Raw genomic sequence first — 25,576 nt, 5'->3', positions numbered from 1 at the left:
AGAAGGCTGAAGCCAGGACAACACTGACAACACCCTTCCCCTAATGTGTAAGAAAGAACAGGAGAAGCAATAGCCAACATTACATCTAACATCACACCATGGAATTTGACCCAAAAACTCAGAAGTTGAAACACAATTAGTAAGCCCACTTTATTTCACACACACACACACACACACACACACACACACACACACACACTCTTTCTCTCTCTCTCCCTTTTAAACTGACTCCTAACTTGGAGGCACGTGTTCCACCCAGACAACTTCCTCCTGCTCCACGGCATCTTCTGTTCAGGGAATGAGTGGTTGCATTCTTCCTTCCTTCTGCTTCAAAGAGGCAACTTTTTGTTTTGTTTTGTTTTTTTTCCGGTACCAGGAATCGAACTCATGACCTTGTGCTTGCCAGGCAGGCACTGTGCCACTGAGCTAAATCCCCAGCCCCTAAAGAGGCAACTTTTTATTGCACAGATCTGTGAAGTGCTTTTGGTCCTTAGGTTGTTTTTATTCCTTAAATGCCCAACTTCTGTTTTTCACTGACCCAGGCTCATTTTCTGTGTAAAGAGCTTCAGCACCACCCTCAACGTGGGGTAAGACTGTTAGTCACAGAAATAAACAGATGCTTCCTAACAATGTTCTTTAAATAGCAGGGGGTTGGGAGGAGGGTAAGGAATAAAACAACATACTAATTTAGCAGTTTGGCTCACAAAAATACCTGCTTTCAACAGCGCTTTCATGTTCAAAGAATTTTGTCTTAATGCCCAATTCCTGACAACATCCAGCTCACTGATTACTTTGGGCAGGGGGGAGGTGTGGTGCTAGTGTGGGCACAGAAAGATTATCTGCTTAAAAAAAACAAACAAAAACACCCATGGCCCTCTTCTTAGAGCACACCAGGCAGACACCAGCATTTCTGTATGAACAAAAGGCCAGGCTCCTGCAGACGCAGACAACAGCAGCAGACGTAGCACAGCACAGGGCAGAGCAGAGCAAAGTCAGGGCACCTCTGGTTCCAGAGGCTGGTTCTAACGCACCATACACTTTTGAAATCACCTGTAGCATGATAAATACCTAACAGTTTCGTAAAAATGCCACTGTCCTTCGTAAAATAACTTCCTTGGTTTGTTTTGCATTTTACTCAATAACATATACGTATTCTTTCATCACTCTTACATACTTTTTAGCCTGGTCAGGACTTATGTATACCATGATCAATTTTTACTCACCATTTTATTTTTTATTTTTTGGTCTATTACACTCTGCATGCTCCCTTTTACCAACATCTCCCACAAGAAAAAAGTCCCACAATTTAAAAGTCTAAGCTTTTAAATTGTGGATAGCAAAAAAGACCTGGGTCAGAGCCCTCACTCTATATTTACTGGCTGTTACGGCCCTGGGTAAGTCATTAGCTCAGCTTCTCAACCATAAAATGTAAATAGTTTCACCTACCTTTGAGGCTAAAGTTCCCAGGACAGTACTAAGGACTCAGTCATTATCATCACTATCAGCCTTATGTAAAAACAAAACAAAATAAAACATCTAAAATCCCAAATTGGCAAAATATTTATACAATAAATATCCAAACATTGTTTTTAAGAAAAGATACACAAGTCAACCTTGTAAGATTCGGAAAACCCTGTCACCTGCTTTATTTCTGGAGATGGGTAAAGGAAGAAGAGAAAGTATTCACTTGAATTGAAGGACAGCTACATTGGAAGCAACAGTAGAACAATTTTAGGCCTTGGGGTTCCTCTGATCCATAGAGGGAAATTTCCTTGCTTGAAGATTTGAGTTTAATTTTTCCCTAGAGTAGTATCATCCGTTTTTCCACTGGTACGAAAGAATAAAGAAACAAACTCAATAGCACCAAACTAGGTTTTAACACAGAAAACAGGGTCAGGTTTATCTTTTCAAATGCAAATTTTTACATTAAAATATGTTTATAAATCATAGTCTTCCTCTTGATTGAACCCTTCTCCTTCCTGTAATAGAAGCCCCAGGAATCCAAAGAGCGTGTGCATTACTAATCAGATATACAATTCGGCTGCCCCTTCCAAACTGGAATCTGATTACTAATGGACTAGACTCAGGGCTGCCCCAAGGGATGGGAAGCAGTAACTACGCTCTCAGGGAAAATGGATACTGCGGATGCCACCAGTCAAAGAGCCGAACACTGTGCACTGGGTCCAGGATGACTTGCACACCCTGCTCGCTGCGCAGGTTCCGCCCACCACGGATAGGAGAATCTTGGAACACCAGTCTCACTCGATGATGCCGCATGTCCGTACTCACATTGATTGTAAACTAGAAGGGAAAAGCAAACTTAGTACCCAATGTAACCACGGTTTCCATCATTTCTCTACAACGAGACAGTCTAGATATAATTTACACTGGCTAGGACAGAAGATGAATTTCTAGGTTAGAATACCAACACCTTTGTAAAGACATAAAAACTTAGGATGATTTTGTAAGGTCTTCTCGGTTTCATACATTTAAACTATACTAAAGAAAGCCTCACAGATGGGTGAATAAATTAGGATGCACACACAGACACCAACAGAGGCAATTTTCCTTTAAATTGAGTTAGAACTCAGAGAGATGACTTGGAGGGATTTTGATGAGGTGCTGTTGAACAAATGAAGCAAGATGCACAAAACATAAACCTGATCCCATTTTTTATAAAATAAACCATAAAATAAATCCCCAAGTATATATATGTATGTTTACACAGAATTAGCATGAGGTGTATGGAATAGAAGCAGACAGTTGGCCATCCATGTGGCTTAACCTGGGGGCTGGGAGAAGGACCTTCACTAAGAATACCATGTGTGACATAATCTCAATTACACCAAATTATTTGGGAGAGAATGTATGCATGAGCATATTAACGGACACATTAAAAAAGTTTTCAGAAATTTAAATGCAGTTGTAAGACAGTGGAAATCTAAGTCACCTTTACTTTTTCAATATATGTATGTATAATTTAAATTCTTTACATAAGCATACATTATTATTTTACAATTTTAAAAAACTATTTTCATTTTGAGGGGAACACCATGTATCTCTGAACATAAGCCTAAGACACAGAGAAGACAACATGAACTTTCCAGTTGACAATCCAATTAAAATATTTTAAAATATGGAAAAATAAGCCACAGGCACATACGTCATTTACTAATCTAATTCTTAATCAAGCTTTTGAGTAGTCACAGCATCATACAAAGGACAGAGCTGATTACCCTATGTTTTAATATTCTGTTTATGACACTATATGCATGTGTCAAAGGTCCTGATATACAGTGCCCGTGTGCTTCATTATTATTCCTTTCATGATAAGTTTCTCAATCACTAATGATCACTGCATACACACAAAGATGGAAAAACATTTCCCTTCCTAAGGAGAAGAAAACAGAAGTAAAACATTTCACGTTATAATTAATATAATATACAAGTTTATATAATATACAAAATATATTCTCTAATATACGTTTGATTTCAACCTATTTCATTATTCCTGAGATTTCTTCCTCAATGGTTAAATTTACAAACTTCTTTCAAGCTCTAGGTATAGTAACAATCTATAGACAGCAGGAGATAACATCCTGAGTTTCCACTTACCAGGGTAAATATCATCCCCATCACAATTGGAATAAAGATGAAATTGAGGGTAGTAACTTGCAGAAGGCAGCAGTCCTGGTCTGGATTGGTATGAACATCTTCATATTGAATGGGAGGCTGCAATCGCTCCATACACTTGCTCTTTAATCTAGGGGACTGAAGAAAATTAACTTAACTTAATTAATGGCCTAGAGGAAATACTTAACGTCTCAAAGACCCCAATAATGAAAATTCAACATCTCAACTAAAGCTAATGAGATACAATTTTATTTATCACCTCTTTGTAACCATAGTGGTTTTTATGCAGAGCTCCGGGAAAACCTGCCCTTTGAAAAAAGGGACAATGAGTGTCCTTGGAATGACAAGTGAGTGTCACTTGTAATATGTCTCACAGTAAACTGTTAAGGAGAAAAGACAGGTGGAAAAAATGAAGCTACTGAGGCTAAGAAGTAAAGACAGGCAAAACAGATCCTTACTGTGGCCCAATATAAGTACAGATGGAGCAAAATGTGGACAAAGGGAACTATGGCTTCCCCAAAATGCGTCAGACACAAAACCATATAAATTATTTTCATTTACAAACACATTCATTTTGAACCACAAAAATAAATTTAGGTTAGCAATTTCAGTACATTATTATAAATGTTTCCCTCTTAAGTCTTGAAAATATAAAAAGGTTAATGAAATAGTGTACTAAATTCTTGTATCCATGCTATCACTGGATATTTTGTCATATCTAATTCTTTCACTCCTCCTTCTCATTTTATCTACATATTTAATACACTTTGGGAAAGAAGAGGTGAAAAGCCATTTGGAAATAACATTTTAGAAATAATATTAACACTCCACCCTTCATTCAGCATGAGGGCTGGTGATATACCTCAGTGGCATAGCACCTGCCTGGCAGGTGTGAGGTTGTGAGTTCGACTCTCAGTACAAAAAAAAAAAACAAAAAAAAACAAAAAACCAGCATGAATAAAGACAGACATAACCACAATATCATTACCACGAATAAGAAAATTCACACATTGTAAATCATCTAATAACCACAGCATACTCAAATTTCTTCAGTTGCCCCCAAATATCTTTTATATTTGTTCTCTGATCCCAGATCCACTCAGGCTTACTCTGTCCATTAGGTTGTTCTCTTTGTCTTTCAATATAAAATAGTTGGATATGAGGGCGATCTGGCTACAGCATCTGTCACCTCATTGATTGGGTTGATCTGATGAATCTGGCTGGCTAGGTGGGTGGCCCCTTCCTCCCCCACTACCTTATGTGAGTCCCTCCTGATGCTGCCAGCTGGGTGGAAGAGGATCACGCTTCCCGATGGAGGAGAATATTTATTTGGTCAAAGTCTAAGAGTACCTGTGCTCCCCTGCTAAAAACTCTAAAACAAGCTCTCAATACAAAATAGCTCCTACTCCTTTTCTTTTCATGGCACAAGTAGACTCTTGAAATTCACAGGGGTTATATTCCTAGAACACCTGTGAATTATGAAAAACAATTTCAGATGTGATCAGAAAAATGCCCTAAGTGCTGTTGTTTCTACTTTACATATATAAAATTTGTCATTAGTCCATGAAAATGTATTTCGATGTGATCAGAAAAATGCCTATCTTTATACTTTAAACCCTAAATATGCTTGTCTCCTGCAGTTATGTAATTTAATAAAATACCGTATTAATAAAGCCTTAGAAGGTGCAGGGGCATTTTGGCAGGATCTTAGGGATCTTAAAGCTTAAAGAACAAAACCAAGAACACTCGAGATAGCTACAAGTGGTATAGCAACCTGTCATGATGCAGAAATGTTGGTGCATCTGCTGGAGATGGGTTACAGGGAATCAGCAGCAAGGAGAACTGAATAATGCTCTTGCATTGGCTATCTGCAAACCTCCACTAAAAAAACAACTGTGGAGGATATTTGCAGTTTCCTCGACTTGCAAGGGTTTCCATGAACATTTATTAGTTTCCTCGACTTGCAAGGGTTTCCATGAACATTTATTAGTTAAGTTCTAAAGAAAATCCACAAAGACTGAGGCTATGAACTCTGAACCATGATTTCATGAGGGTATACTGTATTATAAGTTTTGAAACGTATTATTTGATTTTAGTAAGGTCATTATATGCCTAATGTTACAGTTTGAACATCTATTAACCTTCAAAGCAGTGGTATTGAGAGGTGAGGCAATGAGGTCACGAGGGTTCCTCCTTCATGAAGGGGATTAAGGCCCTCATGAAGGTCCACACCAGGTTCAGCCCCTTTCAGCCTTCACCCATGCTATGTGATGACAGTGTTCCTTTCCAACGAAGGAGGAGACAATAAGGAACAGAGAGACCAGGGCCTTACCAGGCACAGAACCTGCAGGTGCCTTAACTCCGACCTTCCCTAGCTGCAGAACTATAAGGAAATTAAATTCTGATCATGAGTTCAAGGCCACCCTGCGCTACATAGTGAGTTCAAGCCCAGCCCAAACTACATAGTGAGACCCTGTCTCAAAAAACCAAAAAATATGGCTGGGTGTGGTGGCACATGCCTGTAATTCCAGCACTCAGGAGGCTGAGGCAGGAGGATTGTTGTGAGTTCGAGACCAGCCTGGGCTACAAAGTGAACTCAAGGCCAGCCTGAACTGCACAGTGAGACCCTGTCTCAAAAAGCAAAAAATAAAATAAAATTTAAAAATTTAAAAAAATAAAAAATTACTCTGTGGTATTTTCATATAGCACCACAAACGTCCTAATATACCTACTGAAATTCATTAGAACAAGACACTACCTTATTCCAATTTCTTGCTACTACACATTATAATCCAATGACTATTCTTTTACTCATACTTCCCTATTATAATCCACTTGATAGAGACTAACGATAGTATGTTACGTACGTAATTCAGTTTCTGTTTCTTTCTTTTTGTTTTTTGTTTTGTTTTGTTTTTTTCCAGTACTGGGAATCGAACTCACGACCTTGCGTTTGCCAGGCAGGCGCTGTGCCGCTGAGCTAAATTCCCAGCCCCCCTGTGTGTTCTTTTTATGTTTACTATCATTATCACACACTTAATGAACTTTGATGTTACTTTTTTCAGCACATAAAACTATTGGCTAAAACATCACTTTATTTTTTACAATCAACATAAACTTATTTTTTCCATTAAAGGGAAAAAAGATATTACCTAAAAGACAATGAGAGGACAGCAAAGACCACATACCTGTTTTTTGAACTTGAAATTGAACTCCCACATTGGCTCCTGTCTGTTCCCAACAATCTTTCTGCACCAGAAAAGTAAGCACTGTAAGAAAGAAAACATAAAATGAACTAAAGGGGGAAAATATCGAAATATGCTATAAAGTAGCAAAAACAATCAGCAAAAAACCCCTCTGACAGCTCTAAAGCCAAACCCAGTCCCAATGCTGAGATTTTACTCTGGCACAGAGAGATCCCCAGTTTGACACTGGTACAACATGAAAAGACAATCCCAGGACTGTTCAGTAAGGAGAAGAGGGACGAATATAAGTCAACCTCGGAGGCTACTGAGACCAACCCCTACCGTTCTCATCTTTAAAGACAGAAATGTGGTATCCAGACACTGGGGCATTTTCTCTGATTCACCAGGCCACTGCTCTACATTAAAATATAGGGGCCGCCAGTCACCACCAGGCAAGATGATGTGGCCATAAGATAGGCAAGGAGGGCCGGCCCTCCAATAGGAGCAAGCCACTCAGGACCTTCTGGGAGCAGACAGCCGGTATGGGATCCACAGAGCTGGGTCAGTTCAGTCTAGTGAAAGCTCCTCAATGAAAGTCAGGCTACAGCTAGGGTTAAGCACAAGAAGTGAAGTACCTCCCAGGGGGCAAGGGGTGGGTCGTCCGCCGTGCCAGCTGTCCTGCCCTTCAGACATGCCCTGTACGTCCTGCTGTTCCATCAAAAATAATGGGCTTGGCTTTAAGGGGAAAACACTTCTGCTGCCATCACAACGGCTCCAGTGTCCCACACAAGCTATGCTACTGAAAAGAGAGAGAGGGGGAATCAAATGCGAAAAGCTGGAGTCCAGGAACGGGGCACAATTTCCTTTAGGCATGCTGGCAACTCCCTGAATGCCATGCACTTGTTGGCATACTAATGGCGAGGCCATGCATGGGACACCTGCCACTGCAGGTCCCACACCCTCTTCAGAAGATCTCTAACAGGCAAAGAAGCAGGAGCCAGATGGCCTGGATTACTTACTACCTGGATTAAGATCTTGGTTTTCATTTCACTTTGGCTTTGCACAGTCTACTTTTTAAAAATGAATAGTGAGAAGAATATGAAGAGATGGGCATTCTAGAATTTAAGCAGTAGCACTTGCACTGTGCACTGGAGCCGCTAAGATGCATCAAGCATGAGGAGTTTGCCCAATGCTGCTCTTCTCTCAGCACTGACTCACACCTGGCATGGTTAACTTTGGGATGATCCTGCCCTCCCCATAGTTAGTCTGATACTATCAAATGCTTCTGGGGGAGGGGTACTGTAAATGTGAGATGATACAAGGTCCACTCATATTACAAGCAGAAGCAGCTGCTGGGTGAAATTCTACTCTCACAGCTTGCTACTCCTGCCCTAAATGTATCAACGTAATTTTAAATTGAGTTCAGCCAATGGCCCCAATCACCTGCAACCCTAAGGGGAAATCTTAATTATCTTGAAATCAAAAGTACTCTTCTAATTCATATGTACCACATGCAATATAATCACTCTACCTAGAGCTAATCTGGGGAAGAAGAATCATTATACAATGTCCATGACCATAAAGACAAAGTCCAAGAGAATAGAAAGTGCTACAGAACATCAGATTGTGCAAAGGAACAGAGTAATAAAAATTACCTACTCTAATATGCACGAGGCTCTGGGTTTAATTCCCATGTATTAAAAAAATAATTACCTACAATTTCAAAAGATACTAAATGTAGACAATGGTATTAGATGAATAAAAAAAGGGCTGAGAAATCAACCTACCTACATAATCATATCTACTACACTAGCAAAGCTTGGCAAAAGTGACTTCATTAGAAATTTTATCACAAAGGAGAAAAGGACAGAATGCATCAAAGCTAGTAGACCTTGTAGAAGAACGCCACTTGAATGTATCAATATAAAATACTGGGAGGATCCTGAGATAAAAACAGCCTAAAACACAGGTAGAGTCCGAAGGTCTGTGAGTCAGAGCACCTTACAGTACTGAAACAGTCTGCCACAGAGCTTGGCAGTAACCTGGCACTGGGCACTTAACAAGTGCTAAAGAAAGCTACACTAGAATCCTTTACAGAGGTCAAGAATAAAGGGGAATTCCAGATGTCAGTTATATTAGAAAGAAAAAAAAAAATGAGTTGTCCACATTGTATCTTTGAATCATGATTTATGCACCTTTAAAAAATGTTAATATACATCTACCTTTTCATTAGTACTTTTCCAAGCCCAAACCATTAAAGTCATTATATCTAAAGTGATCCAAAGTATGACACATGGAAATGAATTAAGACAAGAATAAGGAATACACTAAAAGCACAAGAAAGCTGTAAGTAAAGGTAATATTAGCCAGCCCAGCACAGTGGCAATGTCTTGGAGAAATGAAATCTTTGAGCCCTAAAGGTTTACACGAGTATCCTAGCACCCTGGGACCAACCACCCACCCCAACGAAGAAGCTGAACACAAGGCACAGTCAGAGGCCCACCACTCAAGAGTCCATTAGTCAGACCCCAACACTGATCCTCACTTACTTTGGAATTCTTTAATGTGGTGGGGGTGCTTTCTGGAATGGCTGGATTCTTGGAGATACGAGCAGCGAACGGTTCGTACATATGGTACAGAGATCGGATCACACACGCCCGGAGACAGCGCAGCTTCTCCATGGACTCCGGTCGCAGGCGCAGGGGCAGCGAAGCATCCAGCGTGTAGTGCCTGAAACACGACACATTACTCCTACCAATACGTGGCCTGTCTCTGCTGCTCTGGGTCAGTCACCTAGGACTCCTGGTCTCTGTACGAACCCACTACACTACTCCGCTGGCCGGAAGGTAGCTTGTCCCAGTGCCCATATGCATACAAACCACTGTCTCTTCACCTTCTTCTCAGTGACTTTTGCTCCTTCACCCTGTAATCCTGTATTTCACCTGTTTTAAAAATTTAAATCCTGACCATTTCATTCTATAAAGAGTAAGCCTCTGAACCAGTATCAGCATAATATACTTCAGCTGCTCAAAGAAAACCTGTCCTGTAGAAGAGCCACCAGGTTCTCCTGTCAAGTATGTCAGTAAGTTCTCTTCTCCCTGCTACCTCAACATCCATTTCCCTAACAGCCTCACTGACAACTTGCAATATGCACTATCCTTCTGCACCCCATGTCAAAGCTAGCCCTTCCACTAATCCGATAATTCACTCATTCTTCACCACTGCACTCTGTATGGGACAGTCCAAGTACACAAAGCACATGATACTTCCAGGTGACTGGGAAATCTAAGAAACAAGTAATCCAGTAGGGAAAGATAGACATCTGTAGCATCTGCACATTCCAGCTAAAATAAGCCTCTGAAGAAACAGCAAAATCAGTTGTTGCTGAGAGCTGAAGCAAGTTTTTTTAAGTAGATGCTAGTCTGAGGGAAGAAGCAACCATAGCGAAGACAATTACCTTGGTGAATTACCACTATCAAATTTAAATTAGACAGCGGTCTAGCAACTCAGAGCTAGGGTCATAGCGAAAGTAAAAGAGGTCACCTTCCGGGGAGTGGCTCCAAATCACAAACACAAATGAATTAACTACACAGAAAATAAAGTGAGCTGTCTATGGTCGCACCTTCGGTACAATCTGGTCCAAAAGGCAGCAGTGCAAGTGACAGTCCAGGCATTCTTACAAATCAGGGAAAAATTCACAATATCTTCAGGACGGATGTAGGAGGCCAGCAAGAGCCAAATATCCATAGGATACTCTTCTCCTCCCGCCCCGTCCAGGTCTTCTGAAACAGAAAAAAGAACAATAATCTTTTATCTTTTACTAGAAACAATACCTCATGATAATCATTTCAGTTCTTCCAGGGCCTGACAGTTAGAGAAAAGGTTGTAAATGGGTCCAACGAAGGTCCTCAAGCTGACTGCTCCCTGCTAATTCTACCTGCTGAAAATTTTTGCCTCCTGTTGCCCAAGTGAACAGGTCCTATCCTTAAGGCTTTTTTCTAACAACTATTTACATAATATTTTGAAGTTTTCAAAGTGCCTTTGCATGTATCACTTGACTTTCATAATTCAACAGAAATAAAATATACTGTATCCATTTTAGTAATAAGAAAGCCTTGCCACTTAGGTAAACAGAATCCACGTTTCTGACTCTAAATTCTAGCTTTGCATTATAAACCCTGCCTTTGATGTTTCTTGCAGTCCCCATCCACCATTCTCTTCCATAAATGTAAAAGATAAAACAGATTTCAGTGTGATACAAGAAAATTTCAAGTGCAAACTATATTTTAAAAAAATAACCTGGGCATGAGGACACACGCCTGCAATCCTAGCACTTGGGAGGCTGAAGCAGGAAGCTACATAGCAAGTTCAAGGACAGCCTGAACTGTAGAGTGAGACCCTGTCTCAAAAACAAACCCCCCAAAGTTAAAAATAGTAAAAATAAATGAAAACCAGGTAAGTTACAGTGTACACTCCTTATTTAACAACTGCCTATAAAGGCTTTTCTTTTAGCTTCTCCTAGTTTCACTGCCAGTTTGGCCTATGATCCTGGCAAAAGACAATCATTCCTCCACAAAGTACCCCTACCTCCTCTTCCTTCAGACTTCATTAGTGTTCCTTACCTTGACCCTGAGGTTTGGATAACAATACAGATTCCATAAAGACACCTGTATCTGGACTCACCCTAACCCTAATCCTTAGTTCAGATCTAGTCTTACTATTGTCCTAAAGCCAGTTTTCCTCTAGCCTGGGCAAAAAGCTCTTACACATCACCTCCCTGCTTCTGCAGCTGCTTCCTGCAGCTCCATGAGTCAATCAGGTTCTTGTGTGAGTTCCTTCCTAACAGACAGCAGCACATCTAAAACATCATCTTCTTTCTTGGCTCATACCCCTTCTTATAATCTCCAATAACCACTCAAGGTTCAACATACTACCAAGTCAAGAAGCCACTTCTCCCTCCCTCCAACCTCTCTCTCTCTCTTTTTTTGAAAGAGAATGCAAATGGCTATCAGAATTTCCTCTACTGAGACCTATAAAGACTTTTACAAAGCGGAGTACTGTTCAAGATTTCTTGTCTTTAGGGATAAAATTCAGTCATTGAAGAAGTGCCAGTGTTTTACACAAAACTAAGAAACTCCAGCCAGGCATGGGCACCTACACCTCTAGTTCCAGCTGAAGCAGAGTGATTGCAAGTTCAAGCCCAGCACAGGTAACTCAGCACCTTAGCAAGATCTTGTCTCAAAAGTTTTTCTTTTAAAAAAGCTGGGAGTGGAGCTCCCTGGGTTCAATCCCTGGTCTCATACACACACTCGCGTGCATGAAATTAATGGTAAGTGTTTTAGCTGTGGTGGTTTTTAAATAGTATTTAACTTTTGGAGGTACCTACTAAAGTATTTACAGAGATTGTTTCAAACTAATCTGAAATGTGTGTGACAGAATGGGGGGGGCAGTGGTTAAATATAAATGGTCATGAATTGATAATTATTGAAGCTGGCTAACAGCTACATGGAGTTCACTACACTCTCTTCTTTGTAAAAAGAAGGTGAAAGGGTGTGCACAGTGGTGCACATATGTAATCTCAGCTATCTGGGAAGCTGAAGCAAGAGGCTTGAGAGTTTCAGGCCAGCCTGAGCAACTTACCAAAAACTCGTCTCAAAATAAAAAAGGGAGGCCAGGCATGGTGGCGCATACCTGTAATCCTAGCATTCGGGAGGCTGAGGCAGGAGGATCGCTGGGAGTTTGAGACCAGCCTGGGCTACAAAGTGAGCTCAAGGCCAGCCTGAATTGCATAACAAGACCCTGTCTCAAAAAGAAAAAAAAAAAAAAAACCACAACAAAACAAAAAACAAAAATAAAAAAGGGGTGCGGATGTAGTGTGACAGAGCGTGCCTAGGTTCAATGCCCAGTAGTAGAGGAGTCGGAGGAACCTAAAAGAAAGTCAATCTGGGCCACATGTGATGACGCATGCCTATAATTATTCTCAGCATTTGGGAGGCTGAGGCAGGAGGATCATCATGAGTTCGAGGCTAGCCTGGGGTACATAGTGAACTCAAGGCCAGCCCAAACTAACAGCAAGACCCTGTCTCAAAAAAAGAAAAGTCAATCTGACTCAAATGGAGGAAACTACTAGGGATAAAGTGAAGCAAGGAAGTAAAAGATGAACTAGGGGTAAGAGTCTATAAGCCACAAATCACGCATCTAACATGTGACTGGTATCTTAAATATGATATATAAAGAATTCATACAACTCAATAGTCTTTTAAAAAACAATTTAAACATGATGGAAGTAATCAGAGTTCTCCAAAGAAAATATACAAATGGGCAATTAATACATTAAAAAATATTCAGCATCATTAGACATCAGGGAAATGCAAATCAAAAGCACAATAAGATACCACATTCACTATAATTTAAAAAGTCAGAAAATGACAAGGATGTGGAGAAACTGCAACCTTCAACACTGCTGATAGAAATACTGAGTGGTGCAGCCATCTTGTGAAATAGCTTGGTAGTTTCTCAAAATGTTAAACACAGGTTACCATATGATCCAGCAATTTCACTCCTACCTTACAGAAATGAAACCTACCCATGAATGTGCACAGCAGTACTATGCATAACAGCCAAACAACAAGCAATACAAAGGAATCATTACTGATATATGCCACAATATTGATGAATCTTTATGAAAACATTATGCTGAGTAAAAGAAACCAGACACACAAGACCACATATTGTATCATTTCATTTATATGAAATATCCAGAATAAGTAATGTGTATAAAGATAGACACTAGATTAGTGGTTGCTAAAGCTGGTAGGGATAGAATTTGGAAGGGAAGGAGTGATGTTAATAGGAATGGAGCTTCTTTTTGGGGTACAGGAAATGTTATAAATTTAGATAATGTTGATGGCTACACAACTCTGTAAAACTATTGAATTACGCACTTTAGCATTTTATTTTATTTTTTTTGAGACAGGGTCTCATTGTGTACTTTAGCCTGGCCTCAAACTCACTATATAGATCAGGCTGGCCTCAAACTCAAGGTGATTCTCCTGCCTCAGCCTCCCAAGTGCTGGGATTACAGGCATGCACCACCAGTCCTGGTAAATTATGTACTTTAAAATGCATTTTAAACTGGGTCTTGTGGCACACGCCTGTAATCTCAGCACTCAGAAGGTTGAGGCAGAAGGATCACCTTAAATTCAAGGACCAGCCTGGGATACATAGTGAGTTTAAGCCCAGCTTGAACTACATAGCAAGACCCTATCTCTTTAAAAAAAAAAAAAAAAAATGCATTTATAATAAAGATATTTAACAAAAGTCTAAAACGACAGTATTGGGGCTGGGGATTTAGCTCAGCGGCAAAAGCGCCTGCCTGGCAAGCGCAAGGTCGTGAGTTCAGTTCCCGGTACCGGAGAAAAAGCCAAAAAAAAATAAAAAAATAAAAAAAAAAATAAAACGACAGTATTTTTGTGGAATGTGCCATAATGTGTCATATAAAACCGTATAGAATGGTGATGGTAAGAAGGAACTTTAAGTGAGAAATTAAGGAAGAATGAAGTATGAGAAACACTGATGTCAAGCTTGTAATCTTGGAAAAAAGGGACAGCACTGAAAATAATTGGTATAACAGTAAAGTAGTATCAGTTTACTAGCTCACTGATTTCAATGTTTCAACAAATACAAGGGTCTATTATCTGATTTTTACACAGATGAAAGTTCTGATAGATCAGACTCCAAACACACACTTCTCACTTCCCAGCTTTCCCCTAAACCTAGCTGACCATCAGAACCACTTTCACTTTTATTAGTAATAGCTATTCTGGCTCCATTCCAAGAGATTCTAATTCATTAAGTTTAGGGAAGAACATAGGAATCTGAATGACAGTTTGGCACATTATACACTATTAGTTTACTTTTCTCTGCTTCAAGGTATTTTCACCATTAGGAGGTAAATATCACATATTTTCCTGTTTTCCGCAGTACCAATTAGACATAAAGCAGGCATTAATTACTGCAGGGCCTTTAAAAGCCCATGATAACACTAACTATATTTGAAATAAAACTGGTTACACAGAATTCATATATATGGGAAAACCATTTATCACATCTCTGCTTCCTTACACTTTCAGAAATCCAGAAATGCCAGTTTTTACCTGATGACATACTGCCAACAAATAGCTACTCCAATCCAGTTCACAGCTCCAGGAATCAATGACTCTTACCAATCTCCTTCCTTCTCAAATTTAAACAAACACAAAAAGGCCAGATGTATGAACAGGTATCATCCTACGACCAGGATCGTAGCTGAAAGCTAGGTTTTCTCCAAACTCTGGTTCCCCACTGGTATCACCATTTGAGTTTCCCCTCATGGTATGAGAAAATGACAGTTTCAATCTGTCCCCATGACAGAACTAATAAGCCAAATGGCAGCAAGCCCTGTACCTTTGTGTCTCTTGCTTTTCTTTTTTCTGGAGATGGTTCTCTCATGGATACTTTCCTCCTGGGCATCCATCTCATCGCTACTATCAATGATGTCACAGGGCTCACCGGCCCCAGAAAGAGCTTCCTCTGCAGGAACCTGGGATGCTTCCAAGCCACAAAGAGACTTTACTAGGAAAAAATACGGGAAGAATGAGATGGAGCATTGTCCCGTCCAAAAATACAGACAGCTTCGCCAAGATATCAACATCTGTCAGGGAAACGGGTAGGGGAGTAGTGTGAGTCTGCGGGAGAAAGCTGAATACTTATCACCGAATTCAAACAAAAAGTCAGTACTTTAATATCAAAAAATAGCAAAGCAACGGGCAAAGGTACTCCAAAGTTGCAGCAACTAACTCCTTAAAAGTGTCAGCTTCAATTCTTTAAAAAAGAAGAGAGGGAGAAGAGAATGTACAATTCATCCACCATGAGCCCTGCAAGATAAAAGCAAAAGATGAATTCTATTCTCATTTACATAAATTCTGAGGAGCAACGTCCGTGAGGAATTGCATCCACTTTAACCCTGAACTGGACTTAAGTGTTATATAAAACACACGTTTCAGGGGCCCTTGAGTAATGAACTTAAAAGCATGAGAAACACCATTAGGAAAAAAAAAAAAGAACACATCAAGGTTACACATGGACGCAAACTGCAGAGCAAAGCACATGTAAACTACAGGAATGGGATTAATACCCAATGAGAGCAAGGGAAACTAAAGGTGAGTACACAAAGAAATGCAACGTTTCAGCTATGGAAACTGTGACACTTGGCTAATCCTCCCCTCCCGCGCCACCCCTCCAGGATGACAGCAAACAGAGAGGGCAAACGCGATTATGGGAAGATGACCAAAGGACTGCAGGAAGAACACAGGCGAATCCCAGATAAATAAAACGACTAGTTCTGTCTTCACAGCCTGGGTCTAGAGAGACTCGCCGTGCGCCTACCTTCCTGCTGAACCGCATTGGCCACGGCTTTCTTGACCCGTCCAGACCGCACGACTGCCGGATCCGAGTTGGCGTAATCCGCCACGGTCACTGAAACACACCATCAACCCTCAAGGGAGAGGCCAGCAAGATTCTCCCACCAAGACTCCCTCGCATCAGGTCCCCAGCCCAGCCGCCTCCCTCTTCCTGCAGCCGGGCGCTCGCCTCCCGGCCAGCGAGCCCCTTCCCTGCCCACCCCAAGGTCCTTTGGCGCCCCCGCCCCCTCCCCACCTCTCCCGGAGCAGGCGTCGTGGGCCCGGAACTTCAGTCGCTTTCCTCTCTTGGGCATGGTTATCGTGTTGGGGCGAGGCTGGCCTAAAGGACCGGGACCTCGGGCCATGTCTCGGGCCAGAGAGCCGGAGCCGGGAAGCACAGGCCAGCTCCTCCCGGCTCCGCGGCCATCCCGCACCCGAGGCCGCAACTCTCGCGATGGTTAAAGCCTGGCCTCCAAGTCTCGTTAACAGCCCACGCCCCTCTTCAACAACCAATTACCGCCAGCCATCTGCGTACGTCATCGGCCGGCGCCGTCAGGTGGGTCTGGTTCTCAGTTCCAGCTGTGTAGACCTTTCAGCTGCTGAGGTGTTTGTTTTATCCGACCCGGTGCTCACATCCCGGTAGATTTGGAACTGAGTTTATATCCTGGTCTCCCAGATTCCTCCTGCCAGCGGTAACTCATCTATCCGTATTCCAGGTTCACGTTAGCACCCCCCCACACACAGTGCATTGTAATCTTTGTGTTTCGCGTCTTGCGCTCAGACCCTTAGACTGAGCGCCCGCTATTCCGACGTGGGTGTGTCAGTCTGCACTGTAATTCCTTTAACCGAAGCTACAAATTTCTAAATTCTCAGAATAAGAGAAGGGGTTCTTAAAAAGTTTTCCAGTGTATCGTCATCGCCCAAGTAAAATTCGTGATAGATTAAGAAAGAATATGATCTTTCCCTTGTATTGAAAGAGAAATCTTGGGCTGAGGATTTAGCTCAGTGGCAAAAGCACCTGCCTGGCAAGCGCAAGGTCATGAGTTCGGTTCCCGGTACCGGAGAAAAACCAAACCAAAACAAAAAACAAAAAAAAAAAAGAAAAAAGAAAGAGAAATCTTGGGGCTGGGGATTTAGCTCAGCGGCACAGCGCCTGCCTGGCAAGCGGAAGGTCGTGAGTTCGATTGCTGGTACCAGAGAAAAGCAAAAAAACAAACAAACAAAAAGAGAAGTCCTGAGTTATGCTCTCCTTTATCCTTCTCATCCTTCTCATTTACTTACACTTCCCAAAAGGGTGAAACAGTAGAGGGCGGGCATTCAATCTGCTGGATCCACGCTAAAATATTTAGAAAAGGACTCCATTTTTAATCTAATTAGCTAATACCATACACAGAAATTCATTAGGAGCAAGCCGCTGGTTTTTCACTAGCCTTATGTAACAGACTACCACAAGGGGTCGTGCTAATAGGCTTGAATCTAGAGTTATAATTGAAGCCGAATATAATTTAATACAAGCATGAAATGTTCAGATTTAATTTACTCGAAATTATAACATTAAAGAAAGGTCTAGCATTAACTAGTGTTCTCTAGTTATTGTTATGAAATTTTGTTTTTTAATAGATATGAGTGCTTTTTATATTTTCTTTAGTAATATCTACTTGCAATACATTAAAACTTTAAAAAACCAAAAGAAAGGTCTAGTAGACTGTTAACGAAAATTATTTCAAAGAATTTTCCATGTTAAAAAGAGAATTTTCCATGTATACATAATTTATTGTTGGTAGTTTAGTTCAAAATGCAGATGGTAACCACTGAGCCTTCTCATTTCACGTTATCAGTAAAAAATTCATGAGTCTTTTATCCTTGTAGATCCTTGGTGCATATGTGGCACCATGTTTAAAACATTCCAACTCTGGAGGGAATCACATATGTAATAGGTATAAATTCTACTAATATCCTGTCTGTATGAAAAACTTAAAGGTTTTAATTGAAATATTATTACATTTCACAACTATATATTTACCTTAATCCATTCGAATGACAGAAATGCAAGTTCCCAAAACTATTTCATCTTTCAAAATTTGAAAACTAAGAAGATTTTAAATCTCTCAGTGTCTTAAGTCCTCTGGCCACTTTAATGACACAAAGGAGCCATAGATCTTTGATTCCACATTTCATTAAAAAGCAACAACTGTAAGTTAATGTTATTGTTAATTTCTAAAGTCAAAGATACAGGTTTTCTAGAAAGGTGTAAAAGTTATTAAAGTTGCTATTATATTTAAATGGAGGTTGATTAACCTATTAAGAAGAGGGTGGAAGGAGAATTCTGTTCTGTAATCTCAATAAAGTGGGAAATTTGAAGACAAATTATGAATATGTGTAGTATTGGAATGCTAGCTTTCTGATTTTATTCACTCTACTTTTTGGTACTAAATTATCCTTTACTTTGTCCAGTAGTAAATGAATGGTGTTTGCATTTTAAGGTCCTTTATTGTCAAAATTTTAAATTGGCAAATTTATATGGGTTACCAAAAATCTATATTGGTTGAATATTAATAGTCTGAAATCCTAAAGCCTGGCAATCATTGCTTTGGAGGCACTGAAAAATTATTTGTTCTTTTTTAAAGAAATATGTAACGGTGAAATTTTTTTTTTTTTTTTTTTTTTTCTCTGGTACCGGGAACCGAACTCACGACCTTGCACTTGCCAGGCAGGCGCTTTGCCGCTGAGCTAAATCCCCAGCCCCATAACCGTGAAATTTTGTATTGGAGGCAGTTTGCTAACATGAAGCAATATTTAAAAAGTAGTAAAAGTACAGATTCTGAAGTCAGCCTTGCTTGGGTTCAAGATCTTTCTGCTACTTATTATCTATTTAATCTTGTAAAAGTTAATTTCTTGTCTTTTTGAGACAGGCAATTCAAGCTGGCCTTGAGCTCACTTTGTAGCCCAGGCTGCCCTCAAACTCATCGCAATCCTCCTGCTTCAGCCTCTCCAGTGCTGGGATTACAGTTGTGCACCACCACACCTAGCCTCTTCAGGTAACTTTAATGTTCAACCCATATTCTGGAAACCACAAGTTTAAATCAAGAGCCAGTAAACCAGGGGCTACAAACCAAAACTCACCCCTACCTGTTTTTGTAAATAAAGTGTTACTGGAACATAGGGAGGCCTATTAATATTTTATCTGTGGCTACTTCTCTTTTTAAAAACTGAAAATAATTTATTAAAACTGTTGCTTTAGACTGCATGATGTTGATTTTGACCTTACTCCTGGCCAGGTACAGTGAGATATTTGTGGACTCATCTTGGATTCTCTGAGTCTTAGGACCTTCACCAGACGTTTTCCACAGAGTAATTCTCCGAATCTTGGTGGGGATCTGAACTGGTCCTTTTACACATCTTTGACAGGGGTTTTCCACGGTGGTCAGTTAGGATCATTCCAATTTGGTGAATTGCCACCACTGTTTGCAACTCTGCCATCATTGTGTCTTTCCTGTTTTGGGGGACTGAGGGGTGATGATATGGATTTATTTTTTAAACAAATTTTTATTTTATTGGTACATGTTTGCAATACATGATTACATTCATCATGGGAAGTTGGTACAAGTACATAACACTTCACAATTCTTTTTTCATCCTCTTCCTATCTCTTGGTTTCCTTCCCTTCCCCCTCCTTTTTAAAAGCCACATCTGCAAATCGGGATTAGGAGCTGACGGACCAGAGTTCCACTGTAGCTGCCACCTCAAAGAGAAATCTGTGCTGCTTTTCCTCTACAAGGGAAGTAGAGCAGATTTGACCCACCCTCAAGGTCAAAAATACCCATCTGGCTCTTCACAGCAAGAATAAAGTTCCTTGTTAGTTTATACCACACGGGGGCAGTATAGCCTCATTATAGGATCAAGATTTGAGCGCCTATTAAAATTTTAAAACTGACAGCAAAACTAAACACATCAGAATTACAGAAATGAGTATGGTGTTCTTGCTTACTGGATCCTTCTCGGATTTCCAAATATGCACATGTCTATTCCGTTTTGAAAACATGTACATACAAAACATTGCTCCCTCTTCTACCATTCATGACTAGTAAGAATAATCATTACCCATAATCTCTATTTCTCCACCAACTTGGTTTGTTTATTCTGTTCTTTTCTTTTCTTTCTTTTTCTTAGGTAGGATCTCACGATGTTGCTGAAGCTGGTGATGAACTCGCTTTTTTTTTAACTGGATGTTTAGCCTTGAACTCATGATCCTTCTGCCTCAGCCTCCCATATTCTTGAATTATAAGTATGTGATACCACATCTGGCTCATCTAATCATTTCTTGTATCTCCAAACTCCAGCTTCAAAACCCACTTGTCAGTTGAAACTTTACACTCCAGGCTAGCCAGCGACCCCTGAGTTTTCTTCTCATATTTTTTTCTTATATTTCTAAGAATTTCTAAATTCTTGTATTTTTAGGGGATCCCATTCTTCATAACACTCCCATTGCTTAGTTCCCTTCCTAACTCTCACACAGGAAGAAAACTCTCTGTTTTTCTCTGTAACCTGTGTTCTCATAGTCTATTGTGTTTGGGATAGGTATCAGTCCCAGTAGGTGCTGTTTATTGACTTTGCTTGTTTTTGCTGTATATATTCTCATTAACTGAAGGATAACTCAATGAGATTTAAGTACATAAAATGCACTAGTTTTAAATGTGCATTATAAAATATGTGCCTATATAACTTTACAACAGTAAAACTACCGTCCATATCAAGATATTGAATGCTAATCACATGAATAGTATGTCATTTACCAGCCTTTTAAATGTGACTATCTTGTAAAATCCTTATTTCTGCCTAATAACAATGTTGCTCTCCGTTTCTATGACCTAAGGAGTTTCAATTACCTTTGTACCCTTTTAACCTTTGTTTTACACAAATGCTAGTATCTTGGATCAGAGATTGATTTTTTAAATCAGTTTGGGTCTTATTAATTGGGAATTTAACCAATTTATGGGTATAATTCACCTCTCCCTTTGTCACTATCTTTTATGCTAAGTTTAACGCTTTCTTGGTGTTTTTCTTCTGCTACTTTTTCTTGATTTTCACTTCTTTTTCATTCCAGAAACTTGGGATGTATATATTCTATTTTTGTCCGTAACTCCATGACAAATTAATTTATATGAACCACCATCTGATGTAACTTCTGGTTTCCTCAGTTCAGTAAATCCAAGAACATTTTATCTACCCCTCTCCAATCAGTGCTTTGGTAATTTTCTTTTTGCACTATCAGCACTAACATTATGAGCTTGCTATTTTTCCTTCTATAATTAAACATAAGAGAAATAAACTGTACCCTTTTTTAATTTTGTTAGATTAACATGTAGAATGTCTTTGCTGTACTTGTCTTGCCCACAGTGACAAAGCACTTTTATTTCACATACATTTGGCTTAATGACGCACATCTTTATAATACTACAGTGGCAAAAATAAAACTTTGTCTACTACATTGAATATTTGACAGGCGCTTTGACAATTTAAAAACTACATAAATTGAAATTTTTGGATCTAGCTTACAGATCTAGTTTTGCATTTAGTTTTCTTACCTTACATGTAACAATTTTAAACTTCATACCTCTTAACTAGTTTAAATGACCCCCACCAAATCTTTCAGACAGTTGCCTCCCTACTCTTTTGTTATTTGCAATTTATGTTCTTGATTGGCTGCAGTAAATCATTCAGCAAAATTTTCAGAGAAAGTTCTTAGTTGATACATTTCCTTAACCCCTTGGTATCTGACAGCATCTTCCTGTTGCCTTCATACAGAAATAGTAACTTGGCAGGGTGTATAATTCCTGGTTCAAAATTGTTTTCCCTTAAAACTTTGTAGGTAGCATTCCATTGCTTTTTGATATTTAGAATTACAAGAGAAAAATCTGAGGCCAGCCTGACTTTTTCACCTGTAGGTAACTTTTTCTGTACTGGGTACTTGCAAAATTTTTTCTTTATCTTTGAATTTTAAAAAAAAAGTCACCAGACTATATCTAGGCGTTGTCTAGGTGTTACTTTCTTTTTGTTACATTTTAAGGGTACCATGTGAGCCTTTCCATTTGCAGTCCTACTTTATTCTTCAACTCTGAACAGTTTTCTTCAATTTATTTTGTTTGTTTGTTTGTTTGTTTGTTTTGAGGCCCGGTCTCACTATGCAGTGCAGACTGGCCTTGTACTCACTTATGTAGCCAAGGTTGGCCTTGAACTCACAGTGATCCTCCTGCATCAGCCTCCTGAGTGCTGGGATTACAGGCGTGTGCCACCATGCCTGGCTTCAGCTAGTTTCTTCATTATTATTTCAGCTTCATTTGCTTTGTCCTCTGTTTTAGGTATTCCTGTCCACATACATTGTATCTCCTGGGTGGGCCCTCTCTCTTTTTCTCCTCTGTGTGCACGAATGTGCATCTGTGTGTATTGATTTCTTTGGTGTTTTCCTTTGCATTCTGTGAGAATTTCTCATTTTGCATTTACTTCAGCAATTTTATTTTGTGACCAACCCCACTTACGTACTTCCTTTAATTCTAAGTCCATGAAATCTTCCATTTGCTTTATCACCCTCTGCTTTATCATTGCCCAAGTCATCAGTGCCTTCTGTTATGTTTATCACTTCTCAGCTCTTCTATGAAGACTGATACATCCAATTAAGAGGAGGCATTTTCTTGACTACTTAGCTCTGTTCCTTTTCTCTGAACTGTGATGTTACAGCCTTCTCTTCTCAATGGCTTTTCTTCACAATGGGGTCCAAAAATTAAATGCAGTCTTCTAAAGCACCAAAGTTGAAGAACATCCAAAATCTGAGTTTTGCTTTTTTTTTTTTCCTGACAGGGTCTCACTATACAGTTCAGACTGATCTTAAACTCACTATGTACCCCAAGCTAGCCTTGAATTCTTGGCGATCCTCCTGCCTCAGCTTCCTGAGTGCTGGGGTTACAGGCATACACTTGGTTTTGGCTTTTGCTTTTGTAGATTGTTATTAGCCTGACAAAGTTTGGGACTAAGATTACTGATTTACAAAGGGTATGACTAAGGCTTCAAGTAAAATCAGAGTAGACAAGAGGGAATTTATACTAACTGAAGAGGTTTGATCAAGGACCATGTTGGAGAGCAGACAGGAGCAAGCTAAGGGGCATATACACTCTTCCTCAGCCTTTTACTTCTGTACTTCATGACCAAGACAGCTTTGGGGGCCAGACAGAGGCCCAAAAAAAGAAGGAGGAGGAGAACGAGACGAAGGAAAAATTTTTTAAAAAAAGAATCAATTGCTAGCTGCAAACACTATTCACCATTTATATAGAGCTCTTATATAATTGAGAGCTCTGGGATTTTCACATTTTATCCATGCTGTTGTATGAATCCAAACTTTTTCCATTTCTTTTTCTTGCTGAACAACATTCCACACGATATTTACCTGCTCATCTGTCTGTGGGCATTTAGGTTGCTTCTTCCTTTTAGCTATTGTAAATAATGTTGCTCTGAACACAAGTGCACAGTAGGTCTTTGGGACCCTGCTAAATTGCCCAAGCTGGGCTCAAACTTGCAGTCTTTCTGCCTCAGCCTCCTAGAGTACTAGAATTACAGGCAGCTTTTACTCTGTTGATAGTGTTTTGATGTATCAAAATTTTTATGAAGTGCAGTTTGTCTATTTTTCTTTATTGGTGGTGCCTTTGGGGTCATATCTAAGAAATCACACCAAAATCAATATTTTGAAATTTTTAATCTATGTTTGCCTCAAGAGTTGTATAGTTTCAGATCTCAGGGTTAAGTCTTTGGTCCACTTTGACTTAATTTTTCTATATGACATCCAGTAAGAGTACAACTTCTTTTGCATGTGGAAACCTAGTTTTCCCTGCACCATTTGTTGAAAAGACCATCCTTTCCTCCCGTTGAATGGTCGTGGCTTCCTTCCTGAAAATCATTTTTCCATATATGTGAGCATTTGTTTCTGTAAATCCTGCAAGTACAGTGCTAGGACTGTTTACATTTCTCCCTACAGTTCTGTCATTTTTGCTTCACTTATGTTGAGGGTCTGCTGTAAGGCATTTCAATGTTTACTGTTATGTTACCGTACCATACTGAAACTTTTATTAACACATAACAACCTTTCTGTTTCCTATAAACGTTTTAAATTTGAAATCTATTTTGTCTGATATTAATGTAGGTACACATGCTCTCTGTTGGTTACTATTTGCATGAAATATCTTTTTCCATCCTTTCATTTTCCACCATTTAGCCAGGTGTGGTGGCATACACCTGTAATTCCAGCACCTGGGAGGCTGAGGCAGGAGGATTGCCATGAGTTCAATACCAGCCTGGGTTGCATAGTGAATTCAAGGCCAGCCTGAACTACATAATGAGACCCTTTCTTTTTTTTTTAAAAATTTTTTTCCACCCACTTAATCTAAAGCCAGTCTCTTATTTTATGAGGTTTATTTGTAGGGGTATTAGTTTGTTTTTTCTTTTTAGTTTTGCGATACTGGGGATTGAACCCAGGGCCTCATGCATCCTAGGCCCCTGCTCTACAACGACCTAATCCCCAACCACAAGCTGTTAGTTGGCGTGCAGTTGAATTTTCTTTTTGTTCATTTCCCCCACTTCTGTCTGTTGATTGGAGAGTTTAATCTGTTCACACTTGAAGCAAAGAAAGGATTTCTTTCTGTCACTTTGCTACTTGTGTTCTACATGCCATATAGCTTTGGTGCCTCTCATTCTCTGCTTTACTGTTTTCTTTGTGTTAGCTGATTTTTAAAAAGTGTTTTAACTTTCTTATCATTTACTTTTGTATGTTGGTCTATAACTATTTTCTTTATGATTACCATGGGGATTACACATAATATCCCAAAGCTATATCACCCTAATTGAGTTGATATCATCTTAACATCAATGACATACAAAAACTCTGATCTTGCACAGCTTCTTCCTCAACTCTTTTAGTTACCAATGAAACAAAATTATGTCTGTATGTATTATGTCCATAAACATAGATAAATAACTATTTTTAAATGTATGTTTCTAAAGTCATGTAGAAAAGCCATTCCATGTTTGAGAATTAAAAGGATTGATATTGTTAAAAATATCCATAATAGCTGGGCATGGCGGTGTAGGCCTGTAATCCAAGCACTTCACTGAGGCAAGAGGATTGAGGCCGACCTGGTCTACAAGGTCATCCTGAACTGCACAGTGAGACCCTGTCTCAAAAAAAGGAAAAAAATCCATAATAATATATGCATACCAACGTTTACAGCAACACAATTCATAATAGCTAAATCCGGGAAGCAATAGATGAGTGAA

At 39.7% G+C, this 25,576-nt stretch overlaps 1 protein-coding gene across 2 annotated transcripts; it reads right to left on the bottom strand.

The window, feature by feature from the left end:
• Positions 1-1,617: 1,617 nt before the first annotated feature.
• Tmem183a (transmembrane protein 183A) lies at positions 1,618-16,730 on the bottom strand. 2 transcript variants are annotated; one of them, XM_005375243.2, is made up of 8 exons: positions 16,515-16,730; positions 16,245-16,334; positions 15,264-15,431; positions 10,441-10,600; positions 9,368-9,548; positions 6,822-6,902; positions 3,616-3,771; positions 1,618-2,301 (listed from the first exon to the last, which is right to left on the bottom strand). In XM_005375243.2, the coding sequence occupies exons 1-8, from the start codon at positions 16,621-16,623 to the stop codon at positions 2,116-2,118; spliced, it is 1,131 nt and encodes a 376-aa protein (XP_005375300.1). In that variant the 5' UTR covers positions 16,624-16,730; the 3' UTR covers positions 1,618-2,115. The 2 variants fall into 2 exon arrangements, with proteins under 2 accessions (XP_005375300.1, XP_005375301.1); XM_005375244.2 differs by having other exon boundaries at positions 10,441-10,597.
• Positions 16,731-25,576: the final 8,846 nt, after the last annotated feature.

This window comes from Chinchilla lanigera, unplaced genomic scaffold (genome assembly GCF_000276665.1).
Source record: "Chinchilla lanigera isolate Chin_1 unplaced genomic scaffold, ChiLan1.0 scaffold00005, whole genome shotgun sequence".
In the NCBI taxonomy this organism is placed as follows: Eukaryota; Metazoa; Chordata; class Mammalia; order Rodentia; family Chinchillidae; genus Chinchilla; species Chinchilla lanigera.
This window is presented reverse-complemented; position numbering and strand designations above follow the sequence as displayed.

What these genes read in the sequence shown, in the direction of transcription:
- Tmem183a (XM_005375243.2), bottom strand. Translation starts at nt 16,623, where the DNA reads ATGGCCCGAGGTCCCGGTCCTTTAGGCCAGCCTCGCCCCAACACGATA. An exon ending in CCACATTAAAGAATTCCAAA is followed by an intron (nt 6,903 to 9,367) that starts GTAAGTGAGGAT and finishes TCTTTCTTACAG; the next exon opens with TGCTTACTTTTCTGGTGCAG. An exon ending in ATTTCAAGTTCAAAAAACAG is followed by an intron (nt 3,772 to 6,821) that starts GTATGTGGTCTT and finishes AATTTTCTTCAG; the next exon opens with TCCCCTAGATTAAAGAGCAA.